General features: G+C 39.9%; 1 protein-coding gene across 5 annotated transcripts in view; it reads right to left on the reverse strand.

Annotated features, from left to right (window-relative positions):
- Positions 1–20366, reverse strand: part of p4ha2 (procollagen-proline, 2-oxoglutarate 4-dioxygenase (proline 4-hydroxylase), alpha polypeptide 2) — a 32404-nt gene that overhangs the window by 8383 nt on the left and 3655 nt on the right. For 3 of the 5 annotated variants that reach the window (XM_034139969.1, XM_034139970.1, XM_034139968.1), the window contains exons 1-10: positions 19202–19227; positions 17270–17345; positions 15483–15582; positions 12150–12246; positions 11163–11314; positions 8229–8366; positions 7236–7475; positions 3446–3645; positions 2628–2804; positions 2129–2199 (exon numbers count right to left, since the gene is read on the reverse strand). In XM_034139969.1, coding sequence (XP_033995860.1) covers positions 2129–2199; positions 2628–2804; positions 3446–3645; positions 7236–7475; positions 8229–8366; positions 11163–11314; positions 12150–12246; positions 15483–15582; positions 17270–17345; positions 19202–19212 — 1262 coding nt within the window. In that variant the 5' untranslated portion in view covers positions 19213–19227. Of the gene's footprint in view, positions 1–2128; positions 2200–2627; positions 2805–3445; positions 3646–7235; positions 7476–8228; positions 8367–11162; positions 11315–12149; positions 12247–15482; positions 15583–17269; positions 17346–19201; positions 19228–20366 lie in introns of those variants that run through there. The other 2 variants (XM_034139971.1, XM_034139972.1) reach the window with 1 other exon arrangement.

Consider the following 20366-nt stretch of genomic DNA (forward strand, 5'->3'; position numbering starts at 1 on the left):
ATACAGTGTGACATCGCTTTTATTCACTTATTGCTCATAAACTCTTCTCAAGGCCAGGCTAAAAAAAAACGCGTTCAGAGTAGACATGAAGTCGGTCTCCTGCAGCTTCTGGGGTTTCCAATTACTCTGCTCACAAAGATATCCTTCACACAGGTCAGTATGCGATTAGTCAGCATGCAACAGGCACTTTCATCCCCTGCAAGCAAGGTAAATAAACTCACAGCACACCAAGGGGTGGCCGAGTGAAAAGCAGCTCAATAACTGACAACCACAAGCTCTAACTGACCAGAGGCCTGTACTACGAAGCCAGTTCAACCTAACCTGGATATGTTTGAGTTAGCCGGTTGGCCTAATCCAAAACATACGCGCTCTCGCTAAACGGTCCTACGACGCGGGTTATCAAGTGGATCGCTCAAGCCAGCCGTGTCCTATCTAGTTAGGTGCGCGTTCACATGAAAGGGGTGGTATTTGGAGCATTCGACCAATCACAAACATGGACAAGCGTACTGACAGCGCAGCGTCATACTTCCTGAATGAAAGGTCAACTATAATATTAGACATATGAAGAAGTTAAACTTTAAACATCCATGACTTAAACACTTTATCCAGGATAAAAGCCACATAGCTGCACCTGCAAGGTGAATACAGCTGGTAAAAGAAAAAGCGGTTGAATGCGTACATTAACAGGTTTATGATATCACTGCTACTAAGACACGATCTGACTTTAATTACATTTAACTCGAGTGTTTCGTCAACTTAATGTGTTGCTTAAAATAATACTTCTGCATACAGTATGTGACACTGTGAGTGTTGCACGGCCAGATACGGCTCAAGAAGCTGACTCAGATAAGGAAATATATGATACATTATGATGTGATATGATATGAATGATAATGGGACACATCGACGTCTGCACTCACAGTGCCGCGGACTGTACTTAATGTTACTCTGATCCGGTTACTTATGTTGTAGCAGATATTTAATTAAGCTTTCTTAACGCTAATGTTATAATAGTCAGATTGCTCTGAAGATGGGAGGGGATATTCTATTAATTTTCACGTTCACACAGTCTGTGATTTTTGCCGGCCGTCTTTCCTGCAACGGCAGCTTTTCTGTATTTCCTCTATCCTGTAATATGACTTGATAGCTTTAAACTCCGCACACTGAGCTCTGATTGGTCAGCAGGCAGTGCTTTCACTGAGTTGATCTCTTAGCCTGCAACCTAACTCAGCAGGTTAGCCGCTCAGCATAAGTTACCATGGAGATCTAGCCCGCTAAAAAGAGAACCAGCATCGTAGGACAGGCCTCAGGAGGAGAGACAGAGGGATAGTGTGTGTGTGTGTGTGTGTGTGTGTGTGTGTGTGTGTGTGTGTGTGTGTGTGTGTGTGTGTGTGTGTGTGTGTGTGTGTGTGTGTGTGTGTGTGTGTGTGTGTGTGTGTGTCTTTGTCTGTGACATACAGTACCAATCAAAAGTTTGGACACACCTTCTCCTTCGAAGGTATTTATTTATTTGAATTATTTTCTACATTGTAAATTAATACTGAAGACATCAAAACTATAAAAGAACACATATGGAATTATCTAGGAAACAAAAAAGTGATGAACAATCCAGAATATGTTTTATATTTTAGATTCTTCAAATTAGCCCCCTTTTGCCTTGAGGACAGCTTTGCACACTCTTGGCTTCTCTCAGTCAGCTTCACTAAATATAAATCATATTCTGGATTTTTAACTAGAATATTCCATATGGGTTCTTTCATAGTTGTTATGTCTTCAGTATTAATCTACAAAGTGGAAACAAATTAAAATAAACAAAAACCATTGAATGAAAAGGTGTGTCCAAACTTTTGACTGGTACTGTATATAGCAGACACGTCGCACCCACAGGTGTGACACATTCAGTATAATTACTACTGACAGAGTTATAGCCACAGATTGACTGGAATCAAAGAATAAGCACAGGTTTCACAGCAGAATGAGGATGTAGTTTGGGTAAAAGGCAAAGGCTAAATCCCTGAAGAACCTGGATTACACGGCAAATAGTATCAATACTAAATAAAAGAAAATCGGTTAACAGTAAGCCCTTTAATGCCGGTAATCCTCAAAAGTGCCTCCCAAAACCTTTTACCTTTTGGACACTCTGTAGTTGGCTGTGGTCAGGACGCCTGTTTTGGGGTCACGGACAGTAGCTCTGGCAAGCTTATGAAGCAAAAACAACACACAGATATACAATTATTGATGATTGTGTTTATCATAAACAGTACGCAGAAGAGTGTGTCCACTTATTCAATGTTTTAACATGTTGGTAAGTCTATATCAACATATTGCTGATTCAGACGCTTTTCTCTAAATAAACACCTTTTTATACATTCCAAATGTAAGAACTATTGCTATGTACAACTTATCTTTGATGTGTCTTTACAACAAAGAAACTGCACTTCATCACCTGACAAGCTCATGGCTTTAGGATGTTTTTGTTCTGAATTAAGTCTTAAATATCATGAAAATGTTGGTATTTTGTTTCCTTTAAAAGTACTAAGGTCACTGTACATGATTTAGTGTTGTGTCCTGGGTTAAGTGCAGAATGTTTAGATGTATTATCATTGATGTATTGCTTCTTGTCTCACCCTGGGTTTGGCCAGCTGCTTAATCCTCTCAGTCTCCTCGTGTGACAGGACCTCCAGGTAGCGTACGATGCGGGGGCTGTCCCACTCATCCTCCTCTTTCATGGGCTTCAGCAGGAGACGAGGGTTCCTGTTTCTATCCTGGTAGCGGCAGTACAAGCGGCTGCGCCTCACGTCATTCTGGTCAAACATACAAGATAAACAGAAACATTATGAAGAGAGGATTTACAGTATTTAGGAGAAGTGAAATCAGATTTGAAATGTCTGCCACACTACTGCTGGAATCTAATGTCACATGGAAAGGATTGACCTGGGAAGCCCGTGCTCACTTCAGGTGCACACATACAGGTTTTTATCAACATTTTGCTAGTTTGGAAAATAAATCCTTGTCCTGTATACTTGGTAACCTCAAATATTTCCCAGTAAAACGTCAGAGCAGAGCAGAACAGAGCTTTTATTAGCTTAAGTGGAACATTTTGCTATAAACACGCCACATCGATCATAGCTGTAAATGGGTTTTATCAGCCTTTTTTTCCCAGAATTGCTCGACAACCATAGAATCCGTCTTTGTGAAAGGGGTGTTTATGCCTGCAGTAATTGCAAGCTTGCTGTTATAACTGTCACTTTACTGCAGGTTTCTTAACATTGCTCTTGTATATTACATCAATTCCTTTATTTTGTTGTTGAAGCTCTAATCTAATGTCAAAATAGGTATTTGCTCACTTCAAATGTACACCTCAGAAAAGTAGGTAGAGATCTAGTAATTTTGACTTCCTCTTTTTATAATAGATTGTTTATCAATGAGCCTTTTTTTGTCTCACCATTCCGAGCCCCTCTCCTCTGCAGAGAGCTTCGTAGACGTCTCTCTCTGGGAGGTGGTCTTTGGGTCTGGTGTAGGTTCCCAGTTGGATGGGCTCCTCAGAGGGCGGCGGGTAGTCCTCCTGGTTCAGCTCGCTAAGCTGCTTGGTAAGCAAGCCCTCAAAATAACGCAGGTTTCCTCCTGCCCTCTGGTGGCTGGGATCTGCCAGTACAAGAAAATGTTGGTCATTAGTGAAACATTTCTACTCCGAAGTGGAATTACCTGTAAAGCAGAGGAGAAACTGTGTTGATGTTTACTATATGGCCACATTTTATAAAAGTGTTGTCCCTTTAATGTCTGTTGACACCATTTGCAGCTAAGAAGTTAGTATTAAAATAAAATAGGACTTTTATTTTTATAGCTTTGATAGTTTATTTATTTGACCTAGTACTGTATGCAGGGGCGGACTGGGACTAAAAATCAGCCCGGGACTCTCCACCGGCCCACCTCGGTACCGCAAGTAAATACCGCTAGGGGGGGGTGCTAGTGACTTATCCGACCGGCCCACAACGTCCGACCGGCCCACTTCAATAGCGGCCCATCGGGATTCGTCCCAAACGTCCCGATGGCCAGTCCGCCACTGACGACTGTATGGTTTAATTATGAATGAATTGAGTACAACATTTTGTCGACTTCATGAGTGTTATCTTTTAAATAAGCTTTATACTTTTACTCCACTATATCTCAAAAGACATATTGCACCTTTTACTCCTCTACTTTGATCTGAACAGCTATAATGACTATATAGAATAATTTAGCATTTGGTATATTTCGTTTCTTCTTCAACAGTTATGTTATTTAGTCACATTTATAAATGCAGGTCTTTGCTTAGCAATGGAGTAGCTGATGGTGTGCTTTTTGTAATGTTGAATAAAGAAAATTATCTTAATATTTCCCATGAGGCTAATCTGAGAGTCCCTTGTGTGCTTTAGATATTATTTGAGGTATTTAAGCAATTACAGAAAGTACAGAAAGTAGAAAAAGCACACCACCTTGTGGAGGTCTGTGGAAATGCTCATTAGTAATCAGGAAGGAAGGAATTACAGCAACATACTCTGCCCCTGGTTATTTTTATGTAGGAACAAAGCTGCCTTGTGTGTACCAAAGTTACAGTAAACATCAACAGTAAACAGAGGGTATCTTAAGTATCGACTTGCTGGACGAAAATGTGCATTTCATTATTTTTGTTGAAGGGAATTTCAGACTTCTGAAACGAGGATTCAATAAACAACATAAATGAGTATATGCTATTTTCCAACAGCACTGAAGTACACTGATTTAGTAACACACATTTGATCCTGGCAGTATAAACAGTTTTAAATAATGGAGACATGTTAAAGAAACAAACGTTGATGTCTGGATTAATGACTGTCTCTATGTTTACCAATATTTGTGTGGGTGACAAAAGTGCATTTGTGCTACCTCTGACTTGTATATGTTACATTTTTTACTGTACTTCCAGTTTTATAGTTTATTTTTTCTTTATCTTGACTGCACATTGCTTTCCTTTTTAGTTATATGTGCATTTTATAACTTAAAGGGGACCTATCATGCAAAATGCACTTTTGTACGTCTTTTATACATGAATATGTGTCCCCGGTGTTCCAGGGAACTCACCAAGTGTCAGAAAACACAACCCTCTCTATTTTCCTCCATACCCAAATCTCTAAAAAAGGGGCTGCAACGGATCTGATAAAAACTGATCCAGATTTGAACACTGTTCTGACGTCAGGACAGTGGCGCTACGGCTATTGGGCCAACTCTCCACCTATCAGGAGGAGACAGCCACGGCCATTGCCGTTCGAAAGCGCTGGAGACGCTGTAGTACATATGCCAGGCCAGTAGATGGTGCTGTTCTCACTGAATCTGCCCTTGCTAAAAACAGAGCTAGAAATGGTCAAATTGAGCAAAATGAGGCATGGCTAAAATGCATGATCTGTTTGGTATTTTTTTTTAAAAAAAGTATAAATATGCCTTATATAGGTATGGTCCTACACTATATTATTCAAATATAGCATGATAGGTCCACTTTAATGTCACTTTGGCAGCACTTGGTGTTATAAAGTAGGTCTAAGTCTGCTACATCTGCCTCGATTCATTTCACTTGACATGTAAACAGGCGTACTGCAGATCTGAAAGGATGGCCTGCAGCTGAATACACAGCCCTTGATGCAGATATCAGTTGAATCCGCTAACGTTCCCTATCGTATAGACCAGGGGTCTCCAACCTTTTTTAGGATGAGAACTACTTTCAAAAAATAAAACAAGTCGTGAGCTACTTTTACTCCTCTTTTTTTTGTTTTTTGCAGTGTATATATTTAGCACATTTTAACATTATGATATGCTGACCTTTAACCTTTGTGTGCTGTTTGGGTCTGTGGGACCCGTTTTCAGTGTTTACTAAAAGAAAATGTATGCAATTTAATTATGTTAACCTGCTTTATTTGGGGGTGGACCTCACCTCCTCTAGGGGGGTCCGGGGGCATGCACCCACGGGAAGATTGTTTTTTAAATGTTGAAGTGAAATGCATCAATCTGGTGCACTTTGAGCACAACATGAATTTATGGATACAGCTCTCAACACTCAGATGAAAGGGAGCTGTATACTTTTCAATAATCCAAACATCTTTAGAATATGATCACAACCAATAACAAATCATTTAAACGTGTTTATTCTTATCTTATGTTACCTATAGCATTCTTTCTTTCTATTTATGCATATTTTACTAATCACTCCCCTTTTAAACTGTTTTTAGTTTTTTTACTGTCCTATAGTACACATTGGAATGATTTCTTACTTTATTTTTTACAACTATATTAAATAGATAAAGGTGTGTTCTCTAGCTCTCTCGCTCTCTCTCTCTGTCTCGCTCGCTCACAGAGGCTGTGTGCTCCTCCGTGGCGATGACGGCTTGCGTTAAAAAATTATAATAAACATATTTGTAAAGTGGGGGGACACAAACGGGATTTTGAAAAGTGGGGGGGACATGTCCCCCCTGTCCCCCCTGTCCCCAGTGGAAATTACGCCATGCTTGTGTGTGCGTCAAGTGCAATAAATATATATGCAAGTTGCAACACACACAGTAAAACTCTGCCCCTCATGTGTTGTATAGGCTGGCATGACTAGGCTTTTTTCAATGGGGCTGATGTGTTGTGTAGATTCTGCTAGAAGGAAAATCACGGTCACACTCCTTATGAAGCGGTCAGGTGCCGCTCCACATTACTGTTCTTCCCAACTGCAACGCTGGTCCCGCAAATCAAGCAAGAACGTGATTGGAGCCCGAATAGAGGCCCTCTGTTTCGCGTGCGTCGACACGGGGGCGATGCTAGTGGAGCCTCCTAAAATAACAGTTACAAACCGCGGGCTCTTCCTTTGTATGGACAACACCCTGCTGCTATGGCAAGCCAAGAGCTCCACTGCAGTGAGAGGAGAGTGTACTGTAGACATTAGTGAAATAGCAAGAAGGCCACCTATCAATTACCCCATGGTGGAGGAGTGGTGCCTTATTGGTCAGCTCACTGGTGTCTGTATGTGTGTGTATGTGGGTTAAGTGATCTTTAAATACAGTTTCCCTTTTAGATTTCTAAAAATAAATTCCATGAACTCATTCACCCATCCCTTTTGGCTGCATAAAAGACTGACTCATGCTGAAGTAAATGAATGACAGATTTTTTGATGTAATGTGAAAGAGTGTGCACACTGATTTGAGCTTCTCGGTTTTGTCTGTACACTTTCCCATGTTGCATCTTACCAATAGCCACCAGTCGCCGTGTCAGCTCAATGGCTCGAGGTAGGTCTCCCATTTGGTAAACAGAGTAGCTGAGGTAGTCCAATATGTCGCCCTTGGCAACCTCTGTTTCCTCCGCAGCATCCAGCTGCTTTAGGGACTGCTGCATCCACAGCACAGAATGGTAATAGTCTGCGTCATTATACGCCGTCTTCCCCATATCGAAGCAGTCCTCCACTGTCAGCATGACATTGGAGTGAATACCTGTGGCAGAATTCAATACATTAAAAAGCAGACAATATTGTGCAATATCTTTACCTACCCAAGATCATGTTCTACACGACATATTTGTATGATTTCATTGATTAGTTTCTTAGCATTATTTTTGTATATGCAATATTTTGGGTCTAAATTAATCTTTTAGGAAAAAGTATTATACAATTATTATTATTATTATTAGAAAAAATCTAAATATAATGTATCCATCCTGGGTATATATACACATATATATATACATACATAAGATTTTAAAGGCAATCTCTGTACAATTTGAGGGTTTCGTACTGTTGCAACACCAAGTAGTATAAACCGCTAAACCTTACTGGATGAGAGTCATGTAACAAATAAACGCAAACTTAAGGAACAATGGATTCAACATGTGTCTGTGTATGATGCAACTGTAACTGAGTCATTTGTAACGAACAGAACCAAAATATTAACCCTAAAAGAATCCCTTAATCTCCAACCCCACCTTTAATTAACAGTAACTTTCAATTCAAGCCCTAACCCTTGGGAGTGAAGTGAGGACTCCTCAACTTCACCTCATTTCACAAAAATGTTCCATATCAGGAGGGCCAAAACCCAAACTACTTATACACACAATAGTGTTTATACAAAATAAACAAACCATTAATATAAAATGCTTATAGGTGGGTTCAGTGAGCCTTCCTGTCTTTCTTGCAGAAATGTACACACTGACTCTATCCTCTTGTGTACTCATGTTCTCTCGTTGGTTACCTGGCAGCTTTCCTTTGGAGAAGGCCTCAGAATCCAGTTGGTACGTGTCCTGAAGACGCATCAGCGCCTTGGCTGCACCCTTCTCATCCTCCTCATCTGGGAAGAACTGCCTGTGTATGGACATGTTGGAAATGAACCCTGAGAAGACAGAAAAGAAAAGGTTAGGCTGGCAATGTCAGGATGGAAGTAAATTAATGATTTAGTAAAAAAAACAAGAATGACATCCAGCCTGTTCATTTTCATCTTTGCTATAACCTAGTAACACTAAAGCTAACTATTTACTGTATAGTTAAGTATATAGTGCAACAAGGATGTTGTATTTTACCAAAAAAAAAGTTAGAATATACTTTGTTCAAATGTGCGATTTACATTTTATTTCATAATCCAATCCAACTTTATTTATAAAGCACTTTAAAACCTCCAGACCAAAGTGCTGTACAGAGAGATACATACAATATAAAATCACACAGCTCAGCTCACAAAACATAAAAATAAGTATAAAATCACATAAAAGATACGAAACACAAAACAAACCAGAATAAACGTAACAATTACAAAATAATTAGTGTTGAAAAAACAACCTACTCCTAAAGCCAGGTTAAGACATAATGCAAGCACACAGGGAAGGTTGTATTCTACTTAAAGGTCCCATGTCATGGCCATTTCCACTGATCATAATTCCATTGTTGAGGTATACTAAAATAGATTTATATTGTGCATTTTTCCAAACTCACATTGGTTTCTCATACAGCATCTCTGTAAACTACTTGTATTCACTGAATTTCACTCTCTGCCTTTAACGGCTCGTTGTAGGTCCCAAAGCTCCAGCCCCCACCCTCCCTGTGAGCACAGTGTGCTCTGATTGGTCGGGACGTTGTGAATTGCGCTGAGCTCCGTGGAGGTGTGGTTTCCTTGTTTAGCGTACTTTGAGGGTTTTTGACTCTGCAGACCGTTTACATGCATAAAAACCTTCATAACACACAAGGGGACGGGTAATAACCGGAAAAGCATGACATGGGACCTTTAACATCAAACATGATAGGAGGAAATGTGATCTAGCATTAAACTCCTACAACTGAGTTTAGTTAATTGATTTCAGTCAATTATCCTCTTACGCTAAAGTAAAATATAAAAGGTGTTGGTATAATTCATCAAAATTAAATGAATTTAATAATAAAACTGCAAATCAACCATTTGCTTCTAATGGATATGTCTCTTTGTAGTCTTTGTCTTTCTTTTCTGCTTGTGTTTGCAGCTAAAATTAGAAATGAAAACAAAGGTTGCAACTGCCATTGTCAATATCTTTGATGTACTGTATTCATTCTAATGACCCGCAGTTAGTACACACTTCACAATAATCAGAGCATCTATTCTGAACAACATTATATTTCTTATAATGCCTACACAAATAAAGCACATTTAGCCGAGTGTCTTGAGCAATGTGCATTATTATCATGTGTGTTCTTTCATATTCCTCAGATTCCATCATTAGATATCACCATCTGCTGCTGTAAATCCTGGGAAATCAAGGGCTGATGTTACATTTTCATTAAATATGTTTCTATACATGCTCTGTGGTATTCAGCAGAGGTATGTGTAATCTTCTAATCTTTCAAATGACCGTGTTATGAAAGAGGCAAACAATTCATATGGGAATGCATGTTCTTTACAACACTACCTGCTTATGTAAAATAATTAAACATACTAAATCCAAATATTGTCTTGTACAGTATATGCTTATGTTTATAAGGTTTAAATCTAGGTCTCTTTCACGCTCTTTCTCTCTCTCTGACTCATCGCCACATATTCAGTTAATCTCGATGACACATGCATGCTTAAGCTATCTGCCTCCCACACACACAGGCTTCCAGGTCCAAACAAACACAAAGAGAGAACATGTCCAACATATGCGGAGATGAGGAACAGCTGGAGCTAAAACATGACGGCCTCGTTGCTCTCTGTGTTTATTCTGGAAGTATTTGAGCAGAGCAGTTCAACTGAAAATTCCTCCCTGCAGTCCAGGCTGTAATCACTCTGCTCACATCCACGCTGGATTAGAGATACTGTTCACTGCTTGCTTTGTGCTTGTGCTGAGAGTCCGATAAAGCAAGTGTTGAATGCTGCCCTTCAGACGCATTATACGGAGTGAAGAGATAATTAGACATGGTATGAATGCATACAATGTCAATGGCATTGGAAATATTACCAGATGCATTTTTGCAAAGGCAGCATAAAGTAATGCAATTACATATCGGATCTGGTTTAAGTAGTTTCTGCTTGAGCTTAATTTCAGTTATTTTCAGATGTTTCGCCAGTAAATGCAAAGAGAAAGGAGAAACTCCACTGGATGATAATAATACAACTTTTATGATACGCTTTCAAGCTGGCATAGCTCGTTTCACAGGAAATGTCTATAAAATCCCAGCCAGGCAAATAAAGCAAGACATTTTTCTCCTTGACTGATCTATCATAACAATGGTATTATAACTAGTGCTGTCAATCTTTAAAATGTAATCATTTGTGACAAATGATGATTTAAAATGTTACGAAAACTGGCACATGCTTCGGCAAAATGCCCTTTTCTCAGTTATTCATCATCTGTCTGCAGGAGTTATGGTGAAGGTAGTGATGGGTCTTACTGGTGTCCAGTGGTCTCAAGTCAATGCATGTGTCTTGTTCTTTCGCTATCTTTACCTTTTTAAATCCATGGGATTCATAGTAAACATCTAGGCTGCTAGTACAGGAACAACATTGGGTCAAACTTGGTGATGTGATTGATTTGTGTAATTGTTTTAAACGTAATTGCGAGCATTAGTATCACATGGAGATCCAAGCAAGAAGAAATCACACCACTCTAGTCCAGCTCCACTCCTTCCTTCCTTCCTTCCTTCCTTCCTTCCTTCCTTCCTTCTTTCCCTCCCTTTCCCCCCTCACCTTCAGAGGGGTTCTGCAGCACCAGGGTCTCCAGCTCGGACCACTCTGTGTTGAGCCTCTTCATCAGTTTGTAGGCGTTCACTGGGTGGGCCAGGTATCCCTCTGGGTCTGAGGTGGACAATCTGGTCAGAGCCTCCAGTTTGTTGGCCCAGCTATGAGACAGACGGACAAGATGTTGTATTCTTTACCTCTGATATATGTAATCATGTGTAACCACAGAGTCCACCTCCTCTCTCCCCACCAGAGTCATCCTCCCATCAATCATCTTACCTCCTCTCACGGTCATCTTCAATTGAGGAGGGACTGACTCCAAGTTTAGGAATCACCAAAGTAATCTATCAAACTGAGTTTAAATGCAGTATATCAGCTCGTCACTGTAAATGCTATCCATATTGGTCTTTATTCGTGTTATGTCGACAAACCGAGATACTGTTTAATAATGTTGGAAAATAACATTCTTTATGGATTACAGCGTCAAATTCATCTCAAGTTATTCCACATATTATACCTATAAATCAAATCTATTCAGCAACAGTCATAACACTAACACATCTGTATATCTCCATATCTGTTCAGGAAGAGATTTGTTAATAATAAAAGTCTTTAGTGGTTAAAACTGCAGAAACTGTGCTCAGTGTTTCTAACTTGAATTACCCTACCATGTTACATCATGTTCTCTTATGTTCCACTGGTTTCATCTTTGACTATGTGTTTTGTTTTATAAACCCATCGTAAATGTTTTATTTTTAATCTAAATCTGGGAAGTAAATAGTAATCTGAAACTCAGTCAACTGTAGTAGGAAACAAAGTAAACCTATTTCCTATTAAATGTAGTATTGAACAAGCATAAATGAATGGCTAAAGGAGTTTAACATGGAAATAATCTAACAAACAACAGTTTTTTTTAAATTGTAATCCAGTACAGTACTTGAGCAACTCATTTAGTTGTTGTTTGGGTTGTTGTCAAGTAACAGGGTTTAAGTATACCTTTTGATGGCAGAAAGTTTGGACTCCTCTGCTTTTATGTATTCACTCAGAGACTGGACCAACTCTTTCTCCGTGTAGATCAGGTCCGTCATTTGGCCTGCAGAGAGAGAGAGAGAGACGAGAGAGAGAGAGAGACGAGAGAGACGAGAGAGACGAGAGAGACGAGAGAGACGAGAGAGACGAGAGAGACGAGAGAGACGAGAGACACGAGAGAGACGAGAGAGACGAGAGAGAGAGGATGAGGAAGGGAGGAGAGAGAGAGAGAGAGAGAGAGAGAGAGACACTGAAGGTGAGTGTGTGAGGTGTCACTAGAGATAACATCAGCATCACCTTTGTCTCTGTATTTACTTACATTTGTTTAAATTACAATATTTTTTCCTTGCAAATCCCATGCACACATGAGCCCATGCAGGAGATGAACCTGAACTTTACAGACTGCATGTTAACCGAAGTTAAAATAAATTCTCAGCCACAAACAGCTTTTAATTGTATATAATTACTCAGCAAACAACAGCCAGGCATTCCTCCATGAGCCTTTGAGTGGAGAGTGTAAGGCGCTGTTTACACGAGGAGAAAACTGCTTGTATCTGCATAGTTTCGCGTGCGTATAGCCCTATTATTTACACGAGGCCGATAGAAACGGACCCCACAAACGATAACGGGTCCCAAGGTGGATAGATTTGCAAACGAAACGCTCTGGGGGGTCAACCGAGTCCGTGTAATCACCTCTATACGAATATTTCCTGAAAAAATAACGATAGCCCCACCTCTCCCCACCTCTCCTGCTCACTGCTGTAGCATGGCCAGTTGCCATCTGTAACGATCAACTATCAAAAATAGCTGTGTTAATTAAACGCACAAGGGGTTCTTGAATGAAATAATATTATAAAAGGCAAACCAGAATTGTTAACGCCCAATATACTCCTTAAACAAAATAAACAGAGTCAGATTTCATGCATTGATCCATTATATTGACAATTTTCCAGCCAAACAACACAAACAAAATTAAACAGTCCGCTCTGCGATACACCAAACTTGTCTTTACTGCCTAATCCAGGCCATTATTGTTCATTGCTCCTGCGCCCGTCGGCGGCAAAAAGAGAAATGTTTGTGTCCGGCGTGTCCCAGAGGAGCGATCTCACCCGGTGTTTGTAGAGAATATCTCTCTTTCTGAGCGCGTCCTCTCCACGGAGACGTGCTTCTTGGTCGGTCGATGCAATATCCACAGATTCGGTTTCTTTCAGTTAACTTCCCCGTTGCATTTATCCATATGCTGAGGAAATGACTATATCCCGCTGAATACCAGCAATCGCCACACACACTTCCTCCTGTCAGTAGCTACTGCTAGTGCTACTGCTACTGACCATGCTACAGATATTAGTGCAAAATCTACAGCTCCTCTACCACAACCATCAGCAACAAGTGGACATGGAGAATTACATGAACTACATGTTGCTAAATCCACCGCGGGGCATAAACAGAAGGGTAGCCATGGCAACATTGCTGCGGGGCTGCTCCGGGGTCTTCTTCGCTGCTTTTGGTGTATTTTGTGGCGGAAGTTACAGCGCCACTTACAGTCCCGGCATATGTACTACAGCGTTTCCAGCGGTCTCGTTTGAACAGACACGTTAAATGAAACGAATGCATGTGAACGGAAGACTTTTTTGAATAAGCATACTGTGCATAAACGCAAACGTTCCCGTGTGCACAACGCCTAAGTAGCATCTAGAACACTTCCATGAAAACACTGAGCCATCATAAATATTCATGGGGTTGCCAGGGAGGAGGAATAAGGAAACACTTTCATCGATTCTGAATCAAGGGTATTCAAATGACTAATACAATGAGCAATGTATACATAGCATAATATGCAGTTTTTATAAATCACTGATCCGCTCACATACTAGATATAGGAATGAATTGGACAAAGGAAACATTTTGGGGGATATTTGCATGATTGCATTATTGTTTATTGTAAAAGGTGGAGAAAGATATTTATATTTGACCAGCATAAATCATTCGGATGTTTTTTCAGCATTACGCCCAAAACTTTTTTACAAATTCTATTTAAGGAGTAAGTGGACCACAAGGATTTCTCTTAAATGTTTTTTCAGTTTTATTCAAAATAAATGCAGACTTAACGGGCCTCTTCACCACATCCTCCTTCTAAACATGTTTTTTATGGGAAAGTGAAGACATACATTCCTGAGCTGCTGATGCCCCTATTCAGGAAAACAGTCAATCAAACTATTGTGATTATGACTATTAGAAAGCCTAGTTTAAGTTGTTTTTTCAAATAACTAAAATGAGATGATGTGCATCCGGATTAAATGGGATGGAAAAAAGGTGACATAATTACATAAAAAAAGTCTAATTTTATTTTAGCAGTGTTCTCCATCAATGCATCATTAATTATTTTGATCACCATAGGAGTTGAGTGTTGCTTTCATGGAAACATGCATGTTATTATCAGCCTTCTAAGTTCAATATACATATTTATAACTAAGTACCACAATGTCACCTTTTAAATGAAAAGCATTATTGTAATAATTGGGATTTTGAGGCACACTAATAATAATAACTTGGATCTACATAGCGCCTTTCAAGGAACCCAAGGAAGCTTTACAATAGGACGAGGGGCCGTAGGGGGGACAAAAAGGAAAACAGTCACACAACAGGGACGAGGAAATAAGATGATAAAAAAACAGATTGAACAAAGGCTAGAGGAGAAAGTTAACTGAGACTGAAGGCCTTGACTAACACATGTGTTTTGAGTGCTTTTTTGAAAATGTCCACAGGGTCAGCAGTCCTGATTTCAAGGGGGAGGGAGTTCCAGAGGTTGGGGGCTGCAACACTGAAAGCTCTGTTGCCAAAGGTTTTTTGTTTGGTGTGGGGGAGGGAGAGCAGACCTGTATCAGAGGACCGCAGATGTCGGGAGGGGGTGTAGGTGGGCAGGAGGTCGGTGAGGAATGAAGGGGGCTAGTTCAAGGAGAGATTTATTAGGTGAGGAGGAGGAGTTTGTAGAGGATGTGGGACTTGACCTGGAGCCAGAGGAGGGGACGGAGGGTAGGGGGGGATGTGCTGCCAGGCAGACGAGAGGTGATTTGAGGCGTGAATAAGTGTTTCTGCTTCTGGGTCGGGAAGTGAGGGCCGTAGTCTTGATATGTTTTGAGGTGAAACAAGGCGGATTTTGTTATGGACCGGATGTGGGAGTTGAAAGAGAGGGTGGGGTCCATAATAACACCCACACTGAGTTAAGAAACTCCCCTAATTGACCAAAGGAAATATGGAAGGAGAATAATTGTACATTTGCACATAACAATCAAAACGTACTTATGGAAGTGAAGATCTCTGCCTGTGTTGTCCAGCAGCAGCAGAGCAGAGCGCAGAGGACGAAAGACAGGAACTTCCTCATTCTGTCTCTTTCTATAACCTGCAGGGACAAACAGAATCACATCCTGTCACAAAAGATTCACACAATTCAAGCTCATTTTCCTGTTACAATTATAAAGCATTAGCCGTTTTGAGTCCCTATAGTAGTATGGATAAGGTTTTGCATATAGTCCTATTATTCTCAATCACCACATTCAACAGAAGCTGTGGAAAAGTCCAACCGTTTTTCTTTTTAATATTCCGTTTCTCTACTTTTAAACAAATGATACCACATCACCTTCTAATACTTGCAGTTAAACTTTCCCAGAGTCAACAGTTCATAGCAGTGATGGTGTGTTTCCGAATTAGATGATTGTCCCACATTATTCAACGTTTCCAGTATGTTTCCTGAAAGTGAGTCACTACTTCTTCTGGGAGGCATGCTGTCATAGTAACCTCCTGGCCCAGTTCTCATTTAAAAGAGTTTAAGAAAGGACGATATGGGAAAATAATTACATTTTCGGGAAGTATGTCTAGGTTTCACATAAGAGACAGAACCATGGACAAAAAAGGAATAAGGCCAATGTACAAACATCTGGTTCATGTAAGGTCAGTAGAAGTTAATTTCCCTTTTTTTGTTTCCACAAAGGAGTTCAACCAAGGACAAATTGTCATGACTAAGGCCATAACTTTATAAAACTCTGTGTCCTTTGATTAGATTAGATTCAACTGTATTGTTATTGCACACAGAACTGAGACAATGGAAATGCAGATCTAACCAGATGTGCAAAAAAAGCAGTAAATTGCAGTGTTTTTTTATAGTATAATTATACGAGAATATGCATACGACACACATATAAAAGTTAAAGTATATACAGCATGGACAGTATATATGGTTATAAACACTACGAACAGTTGAATACAAATAGAATACACCTTAAAGGTGGATTAAATATAGACAGAATAATATAGACATTTTAGAAAAAATATGAATGCGCTACAGACTGTTATTGACCCTTATATTAGAAACAGCAGTTGTACAGTTTTAAGCATAAATAGGATAATAGTGATATAAACCACAGCTTAGAAGTAACTCGCTTTTAAAACAAGTCACATCCATTAGTTAGCAGGCAACATCATCATTCATTTAGTGTGAGTCCAATATTGTCTCTTCTTTTTGCTCTGTTTTTGGTCTTTGCACCCCCTACGAACAAAGCTAGCTCTTCAGATACCTCATTCTTCACTTTGTTAACCAGCAAGTCACTAACTGTGTCAAAACGTGTGTAACATACCCATCAAATGTACAATAAACAAGCTACATGGTTGATATGGAGCAGACAGCCCTAGTTCAAACAGCTGTATAAGTCTATTGTTTCAAAGGATAGAAGCAACATTCACTTTGTGGACTTTCAGCTGCTGTAGAGCCAACTACAGAGCTAGATTTGAAAAAGCTGGACTGAACAATGATGTATCACCTGGCAGAAAGTCTCACAGTCCAGCCCTCAAACCAGCCGTGATCTAAGAGGGGAAAGTGACACTGCTCCACTTTCTTCTCTTGGATTTAGTCTAATCCTGCATCACCACATCACTTCTCACTGATGACTGTTTACTGCTGCCTTCGTAAAGTGTGCACATACACATAAAGCCATACTTCCCCATGTAGGACTACACACACACATACTACTGTATGCACCGCTATCTCATCAAAGGCTTAGCGAGACGGGGGTTCTGAAGTAGAAAAGTGGCACCTTCATTTTAAGTGTGGCAATAGCTTTGAGAGGAATCTGCTTCAGGAGAAAAGACATCATTTCCCCTTCATGACACCTGCGGACAAAATACAAAGTGACTTTTTATTGTTGCAGATCAAAGATCGCATAAGACAGAAACTTATTTTAAGCCTTAAGCCAAAAGACGCTAAGAGATCAGCATAATGTCTACATAGGAATAAGCCATTAACATCTACAAAATGTTCCGGACAAAATGCACTTTATACTTCAAGGAAGATATGCCAATTATATAATAAGTGTTAGGTGTATTATTTGTAAAGTCCTTTGTATAAACAAACACAGTCAGATGTGGCTTAAATGCGACAAATTAATCTGCTAATGAGGCAAATAACAAGATATGCCTTATGGTAGAAACCAACAGTGGGTGTTTTTGGTGCAGGGCTGTAAAGTGGCTTTAAAACAATAAAGAAGTCACTATGTTTCCCAAAATGTTTTATAGATGTGCCTCAAAATGAACTGCTGGAGCATCCTGTGCTAAAAGAAAATGGAATCACTTTTAAGAAGAAATAAGGAAAGGCAGAGAACTTCATCAATGTTACAAATAATTCTGTTGAAAAGAAAGGACTTCTGTCTTTAGATAAGTTCAAGCATTAACAAGTATAGTGAGTGTTTGCTGGAATGTACCACATTGGGAGTTGGACTGGACCAAAGGTCTTAGAGCATCACACATTTGGTCCTACTTTCTTGGCTTAAGAGTAAAAACGTTTTATATGATTTCTAAACATATAGAGAAGTCATTCTGTCTCCTGACATGATGAAGGAGAGCTGCAGGGCTGTCCTAACTTGTCGGCAGCAGGCAGGGAACAGCAGCCACGCTTACATACAAAACAATGCTACATTCAGATATAATCACACCTCCTTAAAGATTTTGAAGTCTTATTTTTACTGACTGAAAACTAGACCTGCTTTAAAAAATGTCTGCCAGTTGTCCTGAATTTATCATAAGAAAATAGAGCCACAACTAGCCTCTCTTGCTAAGCATATTCAATAACTATCCACTACCTCACATGATTGTTATAAAAGATGAAACACATCATGTGGTTATGCATGCTTGATCATTTTGGATCAGTTGTCTTGGGTGCACCGCATGTGGCAAACAGACAATCCTCACCCATGAAACCAACATCAGAGCAAAAGCATCGACTAAAAACCACCTAGCATTTACTGTCTGCAGTATGCTTTCCATGTATTAAATCTAGCTTTTGCTGCATCAATTTGCCAAGATTCACCCATACATTGTATGTGTTGACTGTAAACCAGAACTAGAAAAAAAAACACCAAAGAACATCACAGGTGTCATTTTAGTGCAAAAACTGTGATATAAGCCAAACTACTTTGGAAGAAAAACTAGAAAGCTTCATAAATAGCTCTAAAATCTCAGGGAAATTGTTTCTTACTGGTAAAACTTTAGCCTACAGTGTCTTACCAATAAGTGCTTTCGGTTTGGTAAATGAGTACCAGCCCAGAAAAGTATTACCGTGGTCCTAAATTACAAATAACAGGACCAAATCTCTCTCCTTGTAATTTACAGCCTGTGCGATGGCTCAGCCCAAACACAGCCAGCCTGTTGTTGAAGACTGCAACACCCCTGCCACATTCCTGGAAAGAGGCCAGTTCCATGGACAACCCCACGTTCCACACTCCTGACCCCTGGCCTGGCAAATGTAAGGAACAGCAATGAGGACAGCGAGGATATTATATGACGGGTCACAGGAGGACAGGCCCAGACAGCTGTATTTTGAATATGGACAGTACAACACGTCCTTCTGTGCTGCAGAGCTGTGTTCTTAAGCTCAAAGGCAACAAGGATCCTCCCACCGTTTCTCCAAAATAAAACCATGGAGGTCAGTTAAATGATCTTAAACACAACCTTACTGGAGGAAAGAAACGTACCCATTCTCCATACTTAGTGCGTAATGATGACCACCACCCACAGGAGATCCTTTCAAGTCAAATACTGGGTTCAAGTTGCTTTAGAATGGGGGTGTGGCTCCACATGAGAGATAAGAAACCACAGTAGCTCTCTGGCAAAGCAGGAAGGATCCAAGGTCTGCACTGGAGCAGGGGTTTCTGAGTGCTTACTTTGACAGTAATCTTTCCAACATCTGTAGTTGAACTCATCTTCTTTCCTGTTTCGTTTATCACTCTGAGAGAGAAAATCCTGGCTGGTACCACCAACAGCTGCCTGGTGTACACAAGTGCCAATCGGGGGAATTGTAAAAAAAACATTTTTTCCGGTTTGGGGGAAAGCAGATAATAACTTATGTCAAGATGTCGGAAATCAGCTGAAACATAAAACTGATCTTTTCTCATCCTTTTTATTCCTGGAGAGTTTGAAGAGTATAATTCAATATCAAAACCAAATAATAGCAAATACTGATGTGAGTAAGAGAGCATCAGCAAGACAACCGAGACAAATGGGTCACTGCTAACAACTCTTTCAGACTTTTTAAAGCCTTGAATTATTGTAGGAAATGTGTCAACTCAACTTGGCTTTTTATAATCACATCTTCCGAACATATTTAAAATGTAGTAAATTGGATAGTTGGGTGGATTGGGATAAAGAAGACAATGACAATGAAGATACTGGTGATACTGGAAAAATAATCATGTAAAATGTTCAATTTATGAACATTTTAAACAGATCGCATGTTGACCTATGCAACTAAAAGCTAATTCCCAGAGCATATATAGAACTATTTATATCAGTTCCATTTAACAGAGCCAACAAAGACACACTTTCAAACCAAGGATTCCAACTCACTTAGCCTGGTGGCTTTTCTTGCTTGCAAAGGCATCATAGCACTTCACATTGTTACTTCATTACATTCAGCAAAGACCAGGTATGTCAAGTATTTTATTATAACTACAGTCAGGATTAAGAAAGCAGTTGCGTGCCATAAAACCTAAGTCATCATTTTTGAGAGGAGATGGTTGCCAGCTCTTCTACACAAGTGTTGCACTAAGATAAAGCATAGACGGTTGATCCTAAACAGGCATTTTCTGACCGATGTTAATCAGCAGGAAGGGCTGGCATGTACCCAACAGGCATAGACAA

This window comes from Trematomus bernacchii, unplaced genomic scaffold (assembly GCF_902827165.1).
Source record: "Trematomus bernacchii unplaced genomic scaffold, fTreBer1.1, whole genome shotgun sequence".
Classification (NCBI taxonomy): Eukaryota; Metazoa; Chordata; class Actinopteri; order Perciformes; family Nototheniidae; genus Trematomus; species Trematomus bernacchii.